Below are 21,413 nucleotides of genomic sequence, written 5' to 3' on the forward strand. Positions count from 1 at the left end.
ACTTTGGACTTCATAAAAAAAAGAAAACTTTCCAACCTGCATCTTTTCTTTTAGAATTCTCCAACATGGAAAAACTGCACCACTTTTTTCCCTTGTTGTCACCCTCTCTCTCTCGCTCTGTCTCTATCTTTAATACATTATTTGAATGCTATGTTTTTCTTTAGTTTTCCACCATAGTCCTCAAGTTACAAGCCCCCCCCCCCCCCCCCCCCCCCCCAGCCAAACACTGCTAGGTAAAGCGCATCACTGCGCTGGTGAAGTGTTGTCACCGCAGACACAAAATGTAAAAAGTACATATAATCTGAAGAAGAGATTGACCATCGTGAGCATCGTCTGGATATGTTCGGCAATTACTTGAAAATGAAGGGTGTCAATTTATACATACAAAAAAGAAAAAAAGCACTGAAGTTGTAAAGAACAACCCATTCAGATTTACATTCTGTACAGCCTTCCTTTTCAAAACAGCTAATAAGTCTCTGAAGATTCATGTCTGGATTTCAAGTGAATTCTTTCAGGTGAGTTGAAAAGCAAATCGACTCATCTTTGTGAAATTGTTTAGAATGACATTAGGTACAACGTTAGGACACAAAGGCTTCATTACGCCTCTGCTGCCCGCGATTGATTGGATGTGTTGAAGCAAAAATATAACCCTGAAGCCCTTTGTTATGAACCGTTTGACCCAAAATGTGTTGCTTTGATGCCAGTGATATTTCCAATGCTGTCACATCAAGAATGATCTGAGCAGCCACTGATGGTCTCCCGTGTGAGATGCTTGTACCTCATTTATGACTTGTTTTTTATCTCAGTCTTTCACAACAAAGTAAAGGAGAGAAGCTGTATAATGATGAGATCATGCAGTTAAATCAAGTATGAGTGTCATCACCCGAACACTGAATACTGATGCTTCCATAAATAGTCCATTGACGTCACGGTGCGACTCCTCACACAGATTAATTTGAACCTAAATAAGGTTTGTGAATACATTTCTGATGGCCTTGACAACTCCTTCTTCTTTCACACCTCTGATAAAACTCAACTGAGGAGTCTGCAAGCCTTTGTGTGTGCTTTTCACAGAGGCAAATCTCAGAGGAGCAGCGGTAAGTTTTGCTATGACAGTCGAGCCTGGGACGCTGAAGTCTCGCACTCTTTTCTTTATCTGTCTTTTTTTCCTCCCTCTCTCTCACTCTCTCTCTCTCTCTTTCCTCAGCTTCTGAGAATTGGCTGAGTCTTCCCAATTAGCAGTTTTCTGTAGAGGTGTTGTGACAGTCGGGGAATACAATTTACAGTCGTTATCCGAAGTCATTGTCAGTGTTGAAAAAAAAGACAATATTAAGCTTGATAATGTTTCAGAAAAACATATAAAGTAAAGGGTTGTGATGATTGATTGGACATGTTTGGATCAAAGGTGATCTAATCCTTGCAGCACATCCGTCCAAGCTGCTTAAACACCCGTCTTGAGATTGCTGTTTGCTGCCAGATAATGTAGACCAGTCACAAATCACACTTGCCTAAGCTGCTGTGAGACCCACGCGGCTTAGATGAAAGCAGCAAGTTTACAATAGAGACAGTAAGAAAAAAAAAACCAAGAGATTGATGCCGTTGTTTCCTAGAAGTGCTGTGGCTCCATTAATTATTATCTGACAGGTGTCAATGAGCGCCGCGTAGATGAAAAGATGCAGTATTGTAGCTTCATATGAGGCTGATTGTAAAATGTTTGCGGATATTTTTAGTGGCAGCTTCTTAAAGCTGCAGTGCATCATATTTCCGAACGCACACGTGCTCACTAAGCTCATCACTGACAGGTAATGCCTCAGCATTTCAGATGACAAGTTTAAGTAACAGAGACGAGACTTCCCAAAGTATTTCACGAGCTACTTTGTCAAATCGTGATGGTCGAAAAGTCATTATGCACAGGTTTTGTGATGCTCAGAAGAATGTCAGTTTTCCTGTAACATAACAGCGGCGTAGGCCACGGTCAGGACGGCGACTTGTGGTTAGCCTTCTGCTAACTAGAACGTGGGTGAATAACTTAATCGTGCAGTTCTTACAACTTTACTAATATTGTATACCAAATGGGTCAAATACTTTCATGGATGCTGTGTGATCATCAACACGGTTCAACCACAGTTTTTACAGCTAAAACAGTACTGAAGGAGTAGCTTACAACAGTGTTTGTGACGTCATATTCCGCATTAATCTATAGAAAGGAAAGCACACTGCACAAACATGTAGGTGATCTAATCATACCACCGAGCCTTGTTAAGAGGCAGCCCATCACATCTCGCCAGTTGCGTCTGAAGCAAAATAGTACAGAGGAAATCAAAGTATTGATTTTGGTGGCTTTAATCTTAAATGCCAGCTCTCTGCGAGCGCCACTCCAATTAGCTCAACTGATTAACTTTGTCTTCTGAAATGGCAGCTGTGGCTTAACGAAGTATATTTCTTTTATATTGCTATCAATATATAGAGTCGATACATGTCTTTCTGTGCTATTGTTCTCACCCCCCCCCCCTTTTTTTTCTCCATTCACAGCTCGGTCTGCTTGGAAATGACGTCGCCAGATAAAGCAGGTCTGTCAAGAGAATGCACGCTGACATGTTCTCAATAGAGGCATGCCCTCTGCCTCACTGTGGAATAGATTTGTTTCATTTTCTCTTGCTCTATATGCCATTCATGACAGTCACCTGCATAATGCTGAAGTCCTCCTACAGATGTAGGCACACACAGATGTGGCTAGAGTTTAAAGCATGCTGCAGTGCAGACCTGCTTTCATCAGAGAGCGGCAGCGAAGTTGCTGAGCTATATGACGGGAGATGTGCATTTCAGACCTTCGAGCCAGTATATAAAAGCCGTCATAAGTGAAGATTGACAGCAGAGTTGCCTTCTGTGCTTGGGTATTCTTGAGGAATTGCTGCCAAATGCTGTACCTTACGTCCCTGAGCTGCATTGCGGGGTCAGCGCTGTCTTGAGGTAGCCACCTCAGCTGGGTTTAAAATGGCCAGTAAATCACAGGTGAAACACGCTGGCGCTTGAGTATGTGTGCATGCACCAGAATATGTGTACAATCTTTTACATTTCAATGCTGTTCATCCTCAGAGCTCTGTCGACACACTGCATGCATAATCAGCCAGGAGATTATCTGCATCCTGGTATCAGGGTATCGTGCTCACTGGTGAATGTTTTATGTTTGCTTCTACGCCAAGATTTGCATGTGTACATCTTTGTGTGTGCGTGCAGGTCACCCTGAAGCTGCCAGACCAGATGTGCAGAAGTCTGGAATGTGCAGAGTGATGAGTGGCTCCCTCGCTGACTCTGCAGACTTGGAACAATGCACACAGGTCTCCAATTAATGAGCTCTCTTTATAGAGAGTACAGGGAGAAAGAGAGAGAAAGACCCGCCACTCAGCCTACAGGTTCAATCAGGGCCGCCATATCTGGAGAGCTGAGCTTTTTATGCTTTTTCTGGCACCGGACCAAGGAACTTGATACAAAATGCAAATCAGCATCGAGTACCTGAGGTGGTTCCAGTTTGTTTGTGTCACAAGGTGGAGAGTGACAAGTTCTCTGGATCTGGTCGGTGCGGGCTTGGGAATGCAGAGACAGCACAGTTATTTTTGCTTTTGACTTCTAAACAGAGTCGCAGGCTAACTTCTAGCTAGCACAGTCAGTATCTGTGACTGTGACTTAAAATATGCCAAGCATTTTTGAAATAACTACAGAAGGATGTTTTGCGGATCAACATACAAGCCGGTTGAACTGAAAAACTCGACTACAGAATAGTCTGATGACCGTTAACCTTTCAACAATGAAAAGGAACTAATTTGTTACCATGAAGTAACACAGAGGCAGGAACCATGGAAACAACACCAGAAGAATGTCAGGGTTCCTTTGCCATGGTGGGCACACAGCGTGGTTAAGCATATGTAGCACATACTGTAATAACAGTTTCAGCAGTGACCAAAGCCATAAGGGTTTGTATAAAGTTCCACTACCATCATGAAACAATAGAAGAATACATTCACTGAATGACATGTAAGCAAGACAAGGAATATAACATTTCCTGGTTTAACAATATCTTACAATAAGTGGTGGTAATACGGCACCTCTCTGAAAATGTAAATACATATTCAAGTGATAGAAACTGGAAAAGGTGTGGCTGGACTATGTGTGGCGTCACAGTTCTCATGACATCGTTTCACATTTTTACAATCTTCTCCTCTTAGATTGCCTTGCAGTTAATTTATTAGCTGTAATGCTATGTACCGCACAAGGTCGCGGGGAGCTGGAGCCAATCCCACCTGACATCCAGGGAGGTATGTAAACATGGGTACATGTCAGCCGTGTCAATCACAGCACTGACATGTACAACCAACTGTCTTCACTGAACCTGCATGTTTTTATCTGTGAGTGAAAGCAGGAGAGGATCAGTGGACGCTGTTGCTTATAGTACAAAAAGAAAGGCGTGATAGCGGAAGGAAGCAGCCACCAGCAAACGATTTTAAATTTAGTCCACGGAGTAGGCTCCCTTTTGGGCTGACGCACAACAACAAATCAGAGTTTGGGGCCTTTTTGAGTTGCAACCCCTCAGAATAATAACATTTATTTGCTTTGCCCTACAACAAAAAACAGAAATAAATTCCATTTTGGGTTTAATAATTTACATTTATTGAAATAACTGCATCATCACAGTCAATATATGTACTTTGGCCTTAAAAATAAATAATAGATAGAAAAACATTCTCCTATCACATAGATCCCTAGGCCTGTTAACATGTAAACATGAAACTATATAGAGTTTGTCTTTCGAGCTACAGTTAAAGAACTGTTTACATAGTTTTAAACTAGTTTTCATAGGTTTCATGCACAGGCACACCTCGACTCTGACACAATAAAATCTTTGCCAAGAAAAACTGTGCCATTGCTAGAGGCGGCAGAATGTAAAAAAAGAAAAAAGAAACAGTTTCCAGAGAACACCAGAAATGATCTCACCACCTTTGTGAGAGTCCTGGATTGAGGATCGCTTTAGGGAGGTGGAGGTGTCCAACAAACATGGATACGGAGTACAACACATGCATTTAGGCAAAGCAGTTTTTTGAGCTTAAAAAAATTAAGATTGTGTCTTTTTAAAAAAAAAAAATAAAAATCCCAGAATCATCCTGAGACAACATTAAACATTATTTTTTTGGGACTGAACTTCACCCCAAGAAGCCGTGGCGGACTAATTCCTTTGAAGATTGTGCTAAAATAAAGTTTCAAACAACATTAACTACTACGTATAACATTAGATTGTCTATTTTGAACCCAAAGTGACTTCTTCATTGGCCTTGCAACCGTGGTACTATCGGTTACACACCGCACGCCACCGCCATGTGATGCAGCGCGAAGAGGTCGAGGTCGTGGTTAGTTCATGTATCTCTGCTAGACCTGGCTGGTTCAAATCAATGCAAACAACACATGTTCCGGGGGCTTTGAGAGTGACACAGACCTCTTTGAGGCAAGTGTCCAGTCTCGGTATTGAGAAATGACTACATTATTCATTTCACCTCTACAGCCTTCGTGTGCAATAGTGCTTAAAGCAGAAGAAGAGAATGATGCCTGTCTACCTAAGGGAGCAGCCAAAACATCAGATGCAGTCACTAAAAATAGATTTACACTTTGTCTGCTGGAAATATACATTAAAAAGTGCCACCCTAACCATATCGGATCCTGATTATGATTATTTTTGTCTTTCGAGTGCTAAATAATGAGTCAGGGAATTGCAGGCTATTAACCCAGGGTAAATATCTTTACCCGCCTTGTGCTTTTTTAACCTCATGTAAGATAATAGTATACACTACACTAAATGTTTTTGGACGAGTGAGTACATTAAAAACCTCACAAGTTTGGTAATGATGTTTTTTTTTTCTGCACAACAGGCAGTTTGGAATGCAAATCTGCTCTTATGCTACCAATCATAGCCTGGTAGCAATATCATAAAATATTCATTTTCACAGGAACCCTATTCTGTGGTGGTGCAAAATCCTCTGCCTCTGATGGAGAAGTACAAAGATAGACTCACATACCCTACAGTGTTCGGCTGCCATATCGTGTACCTGTCAGTGAAATTACAGAGACTTGTGAGCTCACGTCAGATTTCAAATGCCTAACCTTTCTGTCTTAGGTTTGTGTGTCTCTGGCAGCACTAAATATATGAGATGCCCTCTAGTATCTTACTGGCGTTCTGTTTTGATCTATGAGGTTGTGATATAAGCTTTGGTTAATAATTGATGTCTGGAAGGATGTCTCTCTCTCCAACCCCTTCATACGACTCAAAAATGACATTCCTGAAAATAAGAGGGGTCTTCTGCTGGATGAAATATTTCGCTTTGTGAATTACTGATGCACTGTGTGGGAGTTCCTACCCCCTTCTGGCATCCTTGTTATTTTGGAAAGTTCTGTGTTTTTAAGTTTGCCATGGCCTTTAGACTTGTAAGGAAGGGCAATTGTTGACCTCATTAGTGGTTACTGGCTAGCATTTGAAGCTAATCCATGTCTTGGAAGTTTCTCTGTATGCTAAATCACATAAATGACCTTCTCTTTGTCTCGAGCATCCCTCGATGACTTATTAAATAAGAAGAAAGAAGACCAGAATTCAACTGCATTGCATCGTGAAAACCGCATGTTGCAGCCAAAGCTATAAGATGCTACCTTTAGGGGTGTGTAAAATAGTTTACAGGAATAATCCAACAATTTAAGCCAATGGCAGCTCTAAATGCTTAGCTTAGCATAAAGACTGGAAGGAGGAGGAAACAGCTGGCCTGCCCAGAGGTAACAAAATCCATTTAACAGCGCCTTCTTCTGCTCTCTAATTAACACGCGGTGGCACGAATAGTCATTTGTTTAATTGCTACGTAAACCCAGGCGTGAAAATGACATTTAAACAGAGCCGGTGACAAGACGATACGAATATAAGCATATCCTTAAAAATGTAACTGTTCCTCCACACTGATCCTCTAGATAGATAGATAGATAGAGAGAGAGAGAGATGGATAGATAGAGAGATAGATCTTGATTAATGTGTGGTAAGCAGTAGTATAGCTCAAAGTAAAACTAACTATACTGGATGGATTTCTATGTGAAAATTGTGTCAAACTATTAGTGTCTTTTGCTTCATTATAAGACAAGGAACAAGCTTTAAGAGTGTATGTGACTAAGTGTCACCCGCTGCCACACACAGACGAACCACATACCAAGTTGAACTTGAAGAGTTGAACTCTAGTTTTTTTTTCAGATTTTTGATGTATCGAGATACATTTTATTGTGGGGCAAATATTGTAATGATATCCTATCATAAGTTTATTACCAGGACTAATTGAGGTTTATGACCCTTTCTGTTTGAAAATTAGAGAGAGCCATTTGCATGAGGGCATGTATAATTGATTATTACATCATATTTGTGGTGCTAAAGCTGTGAGCTGAAAGTTCATACGGACTGTAACTCTCATCCAGCAAAAGGACGCGAAGGTTATTTTTGGCCTGTTATTTTTCTTTTTTTTCCCGCACACTCATCCAGGTCATTTCTAATTTTTATATGCAATATTTTGATATTTCATTGATTTCTGTTATGTCATAAAATGAACAGATCAAAAGAAAAATGTGAGGTACAATCAAAGAGGTTAATACACAGCCTTTAAGTGCATGTAAAATTCTTCTAAAAAAAATATGAGTAACAGGGCAACTTCAGGCCAGCTCTGCCAACATTTAGAAATGTCTCATGGATATTAATATTTACAGCCAAGGTGTCCTCAATTACAGGTTCAGGTTCATATTCAGGGAGCTCCAAATAAAATCACCCCAAAGGAATCAAATTCGGTGATCTAATAAAGGTCTGAATCACCTCAACCGTTTCGATAGCAGCCGCTTTCAATCACACAGAGAACGCTATCAACGGCAACACCTCCATAGTTGTAGTGTGCAGCTCCACAAAGTAGTTGTTGTTGTTTTTTTTAAATTGATGTTTTAAAGCAAGGTATCAGACAAATGAGTCCAAATGGGCCAGCCAGTGGGATATTAATTACTCTTTTAACAGAATGTGTAATGACATTTAGTTTTTCAATAAAATCTGTTAATTTTATGGCATGGATTATTTTTTATTTAATAGAAAATATTTAATTCACTCTTGAGAAATGTAATCAAGTTTTACACAGCATGTGTTTAATTATGTACTCCAACTCTTTTTTTGGGAGAGGGTAGAAGCGGGGAGGGGGGCGGGTCATAAAAACATGCTTAATAGAATTATCCATTATATCATATTTTGTGACTGTATCAGGGCAGGATCGTGACTTCATTCCCTACTAAGAACTGTTTTGTAAAATAGGTCCTGGCAGTCGGTCACAAACACACGCACACGCACACGCACATGCACACGCACACACACACACACACACACCAAGCAACACACCAAAAAAAAAAATGTGTGTCCATAGCTCGGCTAAAAAAAAAAGACGGTGCTCTAAGAGGATCTGAGTGAATTTGTTGGTACTGCTGACGGAAAATGAATAAAATGTGAATAATGAATAACTTCAATCAGGAACGATCATTGGCCCCGTTACGTTTTTTTCAAAACATAGAAGACATACAGATACATCGAGCGGCATTTCTCATGCATTATATAACTATATTGTGGCAGAAAAAAAGAAATAATGCAATGATAAACAAGGTTAGACAGTGTGGAAACGCCTACGCTTATAATTATTTTAAAAATAGCCCATTTGTCCTCTCAAGATTCTCATTTTATCCGGATTAAGCAGTTATCACTGGAAACCCTCAGTTTTCTCTAGGAAGATGAAAATATTATTATCAATAATTAAAAAAGTAATAAGAGGAGGAAGAAGAACATTTTAATTGTGTTGCACATTTCATAAAAAAATTGCAACTCAAAGTACTTGACAACAAAAAGAGAAGAACATTAAAATCCTGTTCAATAGAGAATATTGACAGAAGACGCGTTTCATAATTAACTTGCCATCTCAAGATAATTGCTGCGAAACAACAAAAAAGTCACGATGAGCACGTCTTTTCTTAGCTTCTGCGGATTTAAAAAAAAAAAAAAAAAACTACATAGAAGTATGTTTATTGTTTGCAAACTTCTGTACTTTGCTACTTGACTGGGTAACTTGTGCGTGTTTTGTAAAGTAATACTGAAAATGAACTTAAAAATCAGGTTGAAAATAAATTCTACAGTGTATTTCACCATTGTGCTGCACGTCGTAAAAACAATGTCATAGCAGGTGACTCATGCTTTATTTAATTTCTTCTGATTTGAAAAGCAGGGCAGCGCAGTAATGGGCTTTAGATCTTTAGCACTTATTCGTCGTAGCGCCACGGTCATGCAACAACAGCTCATTTGGTCCAATTAGCAGGAGTCAAATGAGGTAAACATTTAAGACCTTGTTACTCAACTACTCAACTTTTTCCGTCCCTCCACTGTAATTTCTGAAGAGTTTAAAATCGGGATTAATATGATTTCGCGGTTACATTCAGATGTTGTTGAACTGAGAAGACCTGAGGAAAATTCGAAAGGTGTAAAAAAAAATTAAAAAAAAAAAAAAAGATGAAGATGATGGCAAAGATGTAGCTGAATGGAGAAATCCACCTTGCTGACGACTGAATCCGCACTGCATAAATGATCAGACCTCAGAAGCTGAAGCTCAGTCAAGTAAAGCCGCATGGACAAAAGTATAGAACGATATCAGTCAGGAGATAATTGAAATATTTATGATTTTGATTTGATATGACTAGGGGTTGAGCTTTTTAGATTTCATACTGTTGTAGGAGAAGCGTTTTACCACTTAGCTTCGCTGGCAACACAGCAGACTTACAAGCCTTACATCATACATTCAAAGGAGCCACTTCAGGATTTGTGGTATCAAATGGATACAGCCTGCAGCATTTCACTAAGGTCTGCAGGACTTGACCTGCTGCCTGTGCCGCATTTCTCTGTATCTCTGAATAATAGAATTGTAAAACATTTTTTGAAAAAGGCAATTTAATCTCCCAGAAGTGTGTTTTAGCGCTAATGGAAGTTAGGTGTCTCAGGTGTCCGTCATTAAACCGAACCATCGCTAACTCAACACCTTAAATTCACACCGAGGGTTCATTAACACATCCGCATGAAACTTCACGAGCTTGGCAAAGAAGTTACACATCTTTATTCTTGGTTTTTCTCAAGGAAAAGAAAAGAATTAGGTACAGATGGACTAAAGAGAGCTATGGCAACAGTGTGGCTTTTGTTATTCCGAGTTCTGCTTTACGAAGCTACCGCACTAAAGGCAGACGACGGCTTTTTAGTTTGAGCACAAGGGTGAGACAATGTAGGGTGCATGACTAATGTCCTGAGTGGGTTTGATGCTTTTGTGCTGTTATAGACATCAGAATAATCAGTTGTGAAAGTGAAGCAGACATCTTTGTGTAAAAAAAAAAAGAAAAAAAAAGGTCTAGTTTCAGAAATATACGACTCACTTTCATACACACTGAATTCTCCCTGATTAAAATAAATAAATACAAATACTGAACAATTCAACAATATGGAGCGTTCCTGTCTGCTTCCTTTGTGTGCTCTCTGCTCATACAGTAAGTTTCCATCACAGGACTGAGCTCTGAGAGCATAACGCAGTTTGTATTCAGTCTGTGTGACAGGCGGCAAAGCAGCAATCTTGTCTGTCAAGAGACAATGATTCCACTCAGCTGCCATCTTGTGCACACAAATGTAGTTATATCTGTGGGACTACTGCATCAGTCCAGAAATCTGCCACCTCCTTAAGTGAAATTCAAAGTGGAGGAGAAAAGAATATTTGTTTGGTTTTTTTTAAATGCACACTTTGCTCCTCCTAATGTCCGCTTGCTCGTTGCCTTCATGGTTTATATATGGTCGAGTGATGTTTAAAGGTGGTTGAAGTAGAACTGCAAAGGTTGAGCAAGATACTTTTTGGGTTCCACTTTGGCTGTTTTGTGCAAGGAAAAGAAAACATCTCCTTCAAATGTGGAGACGCTCCCGCTGAGCTGAAATAACTTGAATAGATATGGTGGACTACTGCTGAGCTTATCCTGAAGTTCAAGTGAACTTTTGTGGTAAATTTGGAGAAATACCCTGGAGAGATATCGAGGTAATGCAAAACGAGAATTAAGTACTGACAAAAGCATAACGGCATATGAGCTAATAATTTTGTTTCCTTATGAAAGCTAAAAATTGCGTTTCTCATTTTCAAATGGAAACTCAGTTGAAATAACGACCTCTGTAGCCTCTTGACTGATAACGGATTTTCGGGGCTGAAGCTAAAACTGAAATTTGAGTATTAAAAACTTGCAATACCAAAATATCTGACAATGTCCTTTATATACGTAAGTATGTGATAGTAACAAAAGTAAAACTTCTACTTAAGTTCTATGTATCATATACTGTATTTAATTATTTAATTTATGTACAAGAGAGCGGCACTGTACCGTTGCCAGAGTAGAATCAGTTTCAATACATGACACTGTTGAATATTCTTGTTGTATAACAGTGATTCTATAATAAAATAAGCATATATCTTATGTATAAAAAAGTTTTTCTGTCAGTATACAGGAGTAAACCTATACACCATCCCTTGATTGATGTGTAAATAGCAAGCACTCAGTCGGGCATTCGATTGAACATTTATATGTGTAAAACCACCGTGATGTGAATAAGTTCAGAGTGGAGGAGCTCACATATGGAGGTTCAGGCTGGGTACAGGCTCTGCAGAACTCACAGTCTTCTTATTTATTTATTTATTTTGTGCAAGCTTTCAAACTGTCTGTAAGTCAAACCAGTAAAGCCTAAAAAAAAAAAAAGAAAAAGATCTGACTGTGTAACAGTATCGTTACTGCTGTTACAGCGCCGAATGCCTGCGAGAGGTTGAGAGCCACACGGAAAACATGAGAGCCTTCAACCACGGACAGCTTCAGAGGATTCTTTTGGTCAGAAAAGACGCAAAAAACTGTCCCATCTGATGCTTGGAAACAGCGGTGGTTTTTTTTGTTTTGTTTGTTTTTTAAACTGAAATACTGCACTCAGTGTCAAGGTATCAGTTCTAGTGACAATTGAGTGCTTGATTGATTGACCAAAAGAAAATAACTGTGCAGATAATTTAATAATGGGTTCGTTTTATTTGAGCAAAAAAAAGGGATTATCTACTTTCAGTCTAAAAGGGCTTCTTCTTCTCGAAATTGAAAATCTCTGGGTTTTGTTTTGTTTTGCAGACAAAGTAAGTTGAAGACGTCTGTTCTGTCCTTGGGGAATTGTCATGGTTCATGTTCACTATTTTCTGAAATGATTAATAGGTCAAGACAATAACAATCAGCAGCTATTATATAAAAAAAAAATGGAAGTAATTGTTGCTTTCTGTGCTTTCTTTTGTGAATCACAGAAATATTCGGAGCAAAACAGGCCAAAACCAGTTAGACGCAAACCAAGAAGCATGTGCACAACCATGCATGTCTAAATGAAACCGACAAGTCAGACAAAAATCCATTATGACCACTCCCCAATATCATTACAGACGTATCCCTGACAAAGTCACAGCAAGTAAAAATATGTAAAAAGTCATATTGGTGCCTCATTACTTTCTGCACGCACTCGTCTGCATTCTAATACTTGAGTTATGCTTTAGGTTTGCATTACAGTCGCGACTTGAGCTTTTTAGCCAATGTTCCCCATGATTGAATTTCTAAGTCAGCCATCAATCTGCATTATAGACTGGTTTCCCCTTGTCTGGTGGGGGCTAACTGAAACAGATTGAGACAGCTCTTGCTCACTGCATCACTAATGGCTGCCAATGAAAGGCATCTCTGTGCAGTTGACCCGTATGTGCAACAGAATCACGTCACAGCTCAGAGCGATGAGGAGAACACAGCTCAATACAGGGAGTCTCTCCGGCATCAGTCACCAGTCAACAGCATCCTCATCTTATTGACTAAATGTTGTCCAGGAATAGAATCTAATCACCAGGTTTGGACAGGCTCTAGTTCTCCTAATGGTTTACTGTTATCCTGCTGGAACAAAGCCCAGTGAACAAAAAAAAATAAAAAATAAAACAATATATTCCAGGGAGCTGGTAATAATGGCTTCTCAATTATTTCTATGGGAGTGTAGCAGTCACCTGCCAACTACAAGAGGAAAAAACACACTCATCGCCACTTTTAATCCTTTCCTAGAGTGGCCGTAGAGAGACAAAAAAAAACAAACAAAAAACTTGTGGTCGGTCAGAGGAAAAATAATTATCGCATTTGGACCCAAGAGATATAATCTTTCCCTCTGATAGTTATTTTGAGGGAACGTGATCTGACCAAAAGATATAACCTGTTAAAAAAAAAAAGTAAAATAAATTAACTGACGGAACAAGTTGTTGCGACCTGAAAGCGAGTTGCATCTGGCCCCCCCAAAAAAGAACTAAATTGAATAAATCAGTTATATCTCATGCTACGGGTCAATTAAATTAGAAAATAAGTTATATCTTGTGGTCTCAAAGTAACTAAATGGAGGGAAACTAGTTATAACTTGTGGCCACGAGATAATTAAGCTGTAGAAGTAAGTTATCTTGTGGCCTCAAGATAATTAAATTGAAGGAACAAGTTATCTTTTGGCTTCAAAGTCACTTAACTGAGGGAACAAGTTATATCTTTTGGAGCAACTAAATTGAGGTAACAACTTAAAACTGCCATATATACAGTATATATATATATATATATATATATATATACAGTATATATATATATATATACAGTATATATATATACAGTATATATATATATACAGTGTATATATACAGTATATATATATACAGTGTATATATACAGTATATATATATACAGTGTATATATACAGTGTATATATACAGTATATATATACAGTGTATATATACAGTATATATATATATATATACACAGTGTATATATACAGTATATATATATATACACAGTGTATATATACAGTATATATATATACACAGTGTATATATACAGTATATATATATATACAGTGTATATATACAGTATATATATATATATATACACACACATATATACACACACACACACACACACATATATATACATAAACACTCACACAAACATATACATATATATATTTTTTTTTCCTGGTTAGTCCAGGGCTCCACACTCAACACTTCATTTACCCACATCAGCACAAAAAAGAAGGATAGAAGGTACAATTTGGGCTTTTTCTCCATTCAGTGGTGATAAATGGATGAGGGCAGCCAGGGCAACTATTTCCAAGCCATTTGCCCACAACAGAGTCATTACCTGCATGGCATAATTGACAGCAAGCATAGACAATCCTGTTAATTGATTGCCTAGACCCAGCTAATGGGAAAGCAGAGCCTCATTGTATCATGTATAAAGCCCCTGTCACTGACGTTTTCAAACAAAGACTACCAGAGGCAGGTGCAGATCCAGGATCCCTCCAGAGTCCCCAACATCTTTTAATGAGCAATTACTTAATGGATGATGAGGAGGTCAAACATTTCATAGCACACCAGACCCCTGGTGGACCACAACAAGATGAAGTAAATGAGAGGCTATCTTTCCCCCTCCAGTCAGGCTGGTGTGAGGATGCGGGGATATGTGCCCCTCTCTCCCCTCTCGTGCAGGATTCAGCCTCCAGCTCCTCCTCTGATGCATCGTCTGCATCACTACTAGTTGGGAGCACTTGTCCGCGCGCTGCGCACCTCCCCACAGCGCATTCAAGGACCTCACCTCACCAGTTGATGACAGACACCCGCTCAGGAGTGAAAATGATGTGCTTTTAACACGTTTGAAGTCGAAATTCACATAGAATGGAGACGCGCCTCGCTCACTGCCTTTTAGTCATCTTCTTCGAGTGGATTTGCGTCTTCAGCCTAACTTCCATCCTGGGCGGATCACAGGCGGAGGTGAGGTGCGTTCCCTCCTGTCATTTGCCCCTCGTCAGAGCATCCTCCCGGGAACTCTCGGAGCAGGATTTGGTGGATTTTGAAGAAACAGCATCTGGACACTTGGATGGATTTACCGAGCAGTCACCGGGCGACACTACCGGCAAGGACGTTAACGCAAACGAAGAAAGTTCGTCCAAAATAGCGCAGCATTTCGGGGAGAATACAACTTGTCACCATAACGGCCAGCCAAAACTTTCCCACCCGAAAGTGCTTTCTGAAAGTCCTCCACATTTAGCTGCACCTTCTCCTAGTAACTTCAGCGAAAATGGCACCGGTGATGATAAAAATACCGTTTTTAACGGAGGAAATTGGGCGCAGAGCGATGTGACGGCGAGCGAAGCCGGCAACGCATGGAGACGAAGTGCGAGGAGCGCAGAGACTTTGTCCGGCTTCAGCCCCGAAGAGGGCGGGGAGGACGCTTCGGACCAAATGGAGTTTCAACTGACAAGTTCGACATTTGCCCTCACCGGGGACACCGCTCACAACCAGGCGATGGTGCATTGGTCCGGACAGAACAGTAGCGTAAGTAGTGTTCCAAATATACGCACGCACGGATGTGTTTTGACGCAGTGTGGTCGGTGCGCACTCCTGAGTCTGGTGGTCAGTCGAGTTGGCGTTTTTCACTGAGAACAACCCGACAGACTGGACAAAATAGAGATAATAGAGATTAAAGATGAGACTGCTGAGAGGTTGCAGATTTTGAGGGAATCTCTCTCTCTCTCTCTCTCTCTCTCTCTTTTATTGATTAGCTGACTTGGCAGGTGGGCTGAAACAAATAAGGTCTAAAGAATACAGGTCTTAGAATTCAGGTCTAAGCTTCACACCCTTATCAAAAATATAGGCCATGGCAGGTGAGGTTGCAGAGATGTACTGAGGAGAGCAAAAAAAAAAAAAATCGACATGAGCATTAATAAATAAATCAATGAATAAATAAATACATCAATACATGAATGTAGAAATTCCCACTCAAATAAATGCAGAAATAGAGACCAGAATACAGAAATATGGAAATGCATAAATAAAAAACTCAGAAAACACATAAAGGAACGAATGAATGAACGAACAGAAATAGCCATTTTCATGACCCAAAGGCATTTATTTTTCACAAATAGTATGTATTTTTTTTAAGCTCATGGGATTCTTTTTTGTCCTTCATGAAGTACAACCTAACACCTAGACTCTCTCTTAATGGAGAACACACCCTGTACTCTCAGTAGAGCAGTAGAATGTCTTCAAGCAGACTAAAAGTACTGATTACAGTTATAGTAATGTTCGTAATTACAGTGTAAATAGCACTCATTGATACTCTATGCACTGAGTGGAAATTCAAGGAATAAAAAGGGCTTTACTATATTGGAAGTTTTTATGAGGTAATTTTTATTGTGTCGGTATCAATGATCCCTCACTGCAAGATCCTAGTGAATGATGACACATAAAACAAAAGGAAGTGAACCGTTAGAGGTTTTGCGAAAGCTTTTAAAATTAATTCGGAAAGATACAAGATTCACCTACAAGATTCTCTCTTTTTCTTTTGGAGAGGAATGTACAAGTCATCGTAACCCCTAAATAGACTTTTCAGGAAGACCAGCGAAAAGGGCAGTGGGTAATAGCCTGCTTAAAGATGCATGAATTTATTTTTGATATCGTGCCGGCTGAAGAACTGTACCCTCGCAAAATCTCTGCAAGATGAGTGCGATTTAAACATGGAGTTGGGATATAACACACTGGAGCTGCATCCCAGGCTCATAACTGGATGATTTAAGGGACGAGAGATTAGAGGGTCTCAGGCAAGACTTATGTTTTCTATGGAAAGACAAAGTTTATCAGGTTATTTCTCATCTACGTGCTGACAATGTTTAAGGTCTCTTTTCCACAAAGTTGAATGTATAACTGAACTGAAACGGATATTAGATTGACAGATGTGTCAAATAGTCACTAAACACCTCAGGCATCAGTTTAATCAGCTGATCTGAATCAGCTGGGAGGCCTGAACTGCAATTAGAGTTTGCCATGGTGATAGTGACTGAGATAAGGATTCAGCCGAGAGACACCTCTTGAACTTTGACTATCACTCAAAGACGGTAATAGCTAGCGGCAGGCAGGAGACTCTGCTGGACGCAGTAAAAGAGACGATCCGTTCAAGGTCAACATAATGTGGAAGAAACAAGTTAAGAAACTTAAAATGCTCCCCCACTAAAAATCTTACTATGAGCCAGTTGAAGGTTATCCCACTCAACTGGAGGATCACGCAGCAAAGAGTGTCTTTTTTTGCATTACAAATAATCTGAAAGAAGAAGAAATTTGCAAACTTTATGTGGGAATAGACAGCAGGGCAAGTTAAACAGAAACTTTTGACAGTGTTTTCATGTTTTTTTTCCTCCTTCTTTGTAACTCATTTGTCTCAGAATATTCTGTCATCCATCCATCCATCAAACCATTTTCTTCTGCTTATCCTGTTAAGGGTTGCGGGGGGGGGGGGGGGGGGGGGGCTGGAGCCTATCCCAGTGGCTTTCTGGCAAGAGGCGGGGTTCAGCCTGGACAGGTCACCAGTCACCAGTCCATCACAGGACCAACACATAGAGACAGACAACCATTCACACTCACAGCCACACCTACGGTCAATTTAGAGTATCAATCAGCCTCGTCCCCAATTGCATGTCTTTGGACTGTGGGAGGAAGCTGGAGTACCAGAGAGAACCCACACAGGAACAGGGAGAACATGCAGACTCCACACAGAAAGATCCCGTGCCCGAGCCAGGACTCGAACCAGGAAACTTCTTGCTGTGAGGCGACAGTGCTGACCACTGCACCACCGTGCCACCAATATTCTGTCATATTCTAACAATTAAAAAGCACAGTCCTTCCAGGCAAGTCTCACAACTTGTCAGCACTCTTCGTATTGCCTTTGTTTTTGGGCAAACCATGCGCAGGTTTTTCAGGTTGAATGACATTTTTTCCCCTCACATTGGTGTGCAATGGGCTTTGAGGTTCGTTTCTTCCTGTTTGTGGGTGTGTCAATCATGTCACCCTATCAGCAGCAACCACTCCACGACATGCAGACTGGTAAATGTTACTAGACAACATCTCAGCGACACTGATCAGCAAAAAGTGATGAAACTCTTTCTCGAAATAAAACTGTAAGCTAAAAGATGGTAGTAAACGATTTTTTCCGTTATGTGGAAGGTAAACGCAGCTCCAGACTCTCAGTGGTTACAAGGAATGACGGACTTGAATCACCACTCAAATATCCATCCATCTATCCATATTCCTCCACTTATCCTGTTGAGGATCACGGGGGGGGGGGGGGGGGGGGCTGGGGGCTGGAGTCTATCCCAGTGGCTTTTCGTGCGAGAGGCGGGGTACACCCTGGACAGGTCACCAGTCCATCGCAGAGCCACCACTCAAATATGATGACATTTTTTAAAAAAATGTGTTGACTTTTCACCCAATCATAGCTTAAAATGTTTATTTGTGAAAAGATATTTTGTCATCCTCCCCAGAGCATGACAAAAAGATGGACACCTCTCTTTCCACTGTGCTCTCTCAGGGAGGTGAAACCTATCGCTGACTGCTAGTTAGCTTACCAAAATGAATGGTAGTGGAAGGGAAACCTTAGCATACCTCTGTCAAAGTCATCAAATAGATAAGGTCCAGGATCTCGGTTTATCCTAAAGTAATACAACTCATCCTCTCTTATACAGTCGGCCATGATTAGTAGCACCAGATGCTCTTGTAGTTGCCAACAAAAATTTGGTAGTGTGGGCTCAAGTTTCAATGAGGCTTTTGAGGTCAAATCGCTGCACCCAGTCAGGAAAGTAGTTCCGGCTATATTTGCGATTCTAAAATTATAGAATCTGGTCTTTTAAATGATTTCATAGCAAATGTTACGCATGACCCTATAGTGCACGCATGGACAAAAGTGTATTTAATGACTTATGACATAGGTATGCTAACCTACCCGTAGACTTTTATCTACAGTGCAAAACTAAGCAGTAGTCAGCTGATCTCTGTGGGTCTCAGCTCACTACTGCACACACAGAGGAGAAAAAGGTATCTTTTCAATTATATTGGAGTGGTCCTTGAGTATAAAATATTGTAAACATATTTACAAAAAGGCGCTTCCCAAAGTAACACTCATCTCTCTGGTACTCCAGCTTCCTCCCACAGTTCAAAGACATCAAGAGGGGACGAGGCTGATTGATACTCTAAATTGACTGTAGGTGTGGCTGTGAGTGAGAATGGTTGTTTTTCTGTATGTGTTGGCCCTGTGATGGACTGGTGACCCATGCAGGGTGAACCCCGCCTCTTGCCTGAAGGCAGCTGGGATAGGCTCCAGCCCCCCCCCCCCATTCTTAACAGGAAAAGCGGTAGAAAATGGATGGATATTCTAATAATTTAGTTTGTTTTGTGAAGATTCCCACTGATAGCACAGAGTTTCATCCCACCCACTCAGTCAAATCTGTGCATGTTCCCACTTCCACATGCTACATCCTCTCTCTCTTCATGTAATTACATGCCAGGTGGTTGATAATGAAGCTCACAGTTTTTACAGCTGTCTAGATCTATTTTTAAAATGAAAAAAAAACAACTAATATCCCCTTTTTAAGTAAAACCTTGTCCCAACAGTTGCAGTTCATGATGATTGTAATCATGACTTCTCCTCTTGGCTTGTTAATGTGACTGTGTGGGAAAGTGCAGCTTCCAAGTTATGTTTCCACAGCCTTTTTCACACGTTGACTACTGTATGTCATACATGGAATTCAAGCTGGCTGAAACTTTTCAACAACAGACGTGTTCTTGCATAGCCTGCTGTTTATTCTACTTCCGCTATTTGGTCTTTGCAATTTGTAGTTTATCAGACATGGTGTCCCAGCTTTATCTTGGTGTTTAGCTTTCGTGAGCTATTAAAGTTTTTATTTTGACGGTCTGAATTCTATTTGGTGGAGGATACTGTTCTTTTGTCATTTGTCCAATTATGGCAGTTTGAATACTAAGCCACTGTTTCATTTTGGCTTGTCAATCAACATGAAAAATGCAAAAGCATCCTCTGATTCATGTTGGTTGTCTGTCACATGGGACATTACAATTTCAAGTGTCCTCTTACTGGATTTGCCTAGATTATCTGCGGCGATTAATCAGTATGCGTCAAGGATTTAATTATAACGAAAGAAATATGAATAAATATTATAATAAGCCCGCAGTATTATTGAGAAGATTTATTTGAATGTTTGCGTCAGAAATCCAGTTTAACATTAGTTTCCTGTTAGATTTCAATACAAAGCTGGACCCAAACACAGGACTCAGGCAGGTTGTTGGGTGAATGATACAAGGTTTTACTGTGATTCCAGTCTAAGTTGGCAGGAGGAAGCTTGGGTGAGGAGGAGGAGTGTGGACTGAGGTGGCTTGACTCAGTGGAGACGGGCAGGCAGATGGTGATGATCCCGAGGCACAGAGAAGCAAATGCTAGTACAAGATTCAAAAAACTTCCCAAAGCCTTTAGGTGTTTTGGGGGGGGGGGGGGGGGGGGGTGTCACACTACCACTGTAGCTAAGCAGACGTTCCGGTGAATGCTGGTGAGAGGATACTTATTAGTGGCTGGTATGTCTGACAGAGTACTAAGATGTGTTCCTGTCACAATGACCTTGACCTTTGACATTCTTGAGCCTCAGTGGATGCTTGTATATTTGAAGTATTTTCCTTAAGGAATTGCTTTGAAATGGCTTTTATGTGAAGTAAAAGTGCCCTTGACCTTTGACCAACAAAATCCTTTCAGTTCATCCTTCGCTCCAGTGGGAGTTTATGTCCAATTTGAAGAAATTCCCTCAGTATGTCCCAGAGATATTGTGTTTGTGTGAGGCAACCTTGACCTCTGACCACCAAAATATTTCATCCTTAAGTCCCAGTGGACATTCCGTCCAAATTTGAAGAGATTCCCTCAAGTGCTTCAATAGATAATTGTGTTTACAGACAGACAACCCGCAAACACATGACCTCCAACTTATGGCTCTCACCGTCATGGAGCCATATAAAATAATAGATGCTGCTGCTTTTGTTGTCATTTAGCTTCACAATTGTGCTTGTGCCTGAGCTCCCTGCACTTACTTATGAGAGCAGAACCCATGAGCAATCACACACACACACACACACACACACACACACACACGCACACACACGCACACACACACAGACAAACTAATGAAACTTTTCTTTTCTTTAGGAATTAAAAAAAATGTGACAAACCGCATGAATCAGCTGCTGACTTCTTGAAATCTACCATCTCACATCCCTAAACATTTACCAGCCGAGTTCTTCAGCACTGAAATCCATACTTTGGTACATTCTCAGATTTAGTGGACCTTTTTCACTCCTTCTACTTTATTACTTTACTCATCTCTGCATGTAGGTGACTGGCCATCAATA

General features: G+C 40.4%; 2 protein-coding genes across 4 annotated transcripts in view; one reads left to right on the forward strand and one right to left on the reverse strand.

The window, feature by feature from the left end:
* The window catches only part of LOC147247406 (gamma-adducin-like), a 58,370-nt gene that overhangs the window by 35,410 nt on the left and 1,547 nt on the right, over positions 1–21,413 (reverse strand). The gene's annotated exons all lie outside the window — the stretch shown is intronic.
* Positions 14,675–21,413, forward strand: part of LOC147247407 (VPS10 domain-containing receptor SorCS1-like) — a 51,436-nt gene continuing 44,697 nt past the window's right edge. For 2 of the 3 annotated variants that reach the window (XM_086180799.1, XM_086180800.1), the window contains exon 1: positions 14,675–15,515. In XM_086180799.1, coding sequence (XP_086036925.1) covers positions 14,856–15,515 — 660 coding nt within the window. In that variant the 5' untranslated portion in view covers positions 14,675–14,855. The remainder of the gene's footprint in view (positions 15,516–21,413) is intronic. The other variant, XM_086180801.1, reaches the window with a different exon arrangement.

The sequence above is a fragment of the Aulostomus chinensis genome, chromosome 16 (assembly GCF_037954235.1).
Source record: "Aulostomus chinensis isolate RoL2024-O1b breed Wild chromosome 16, RoL_Achi_v1.0, whole genome shotgun sequence".
Lineage (NCBI taxonomy): Eukaryota > Metazoa > Chordata > Actinopteri > Syngnathiformes > Aulostomidae > Aulostomus > Aulostomus chinensis.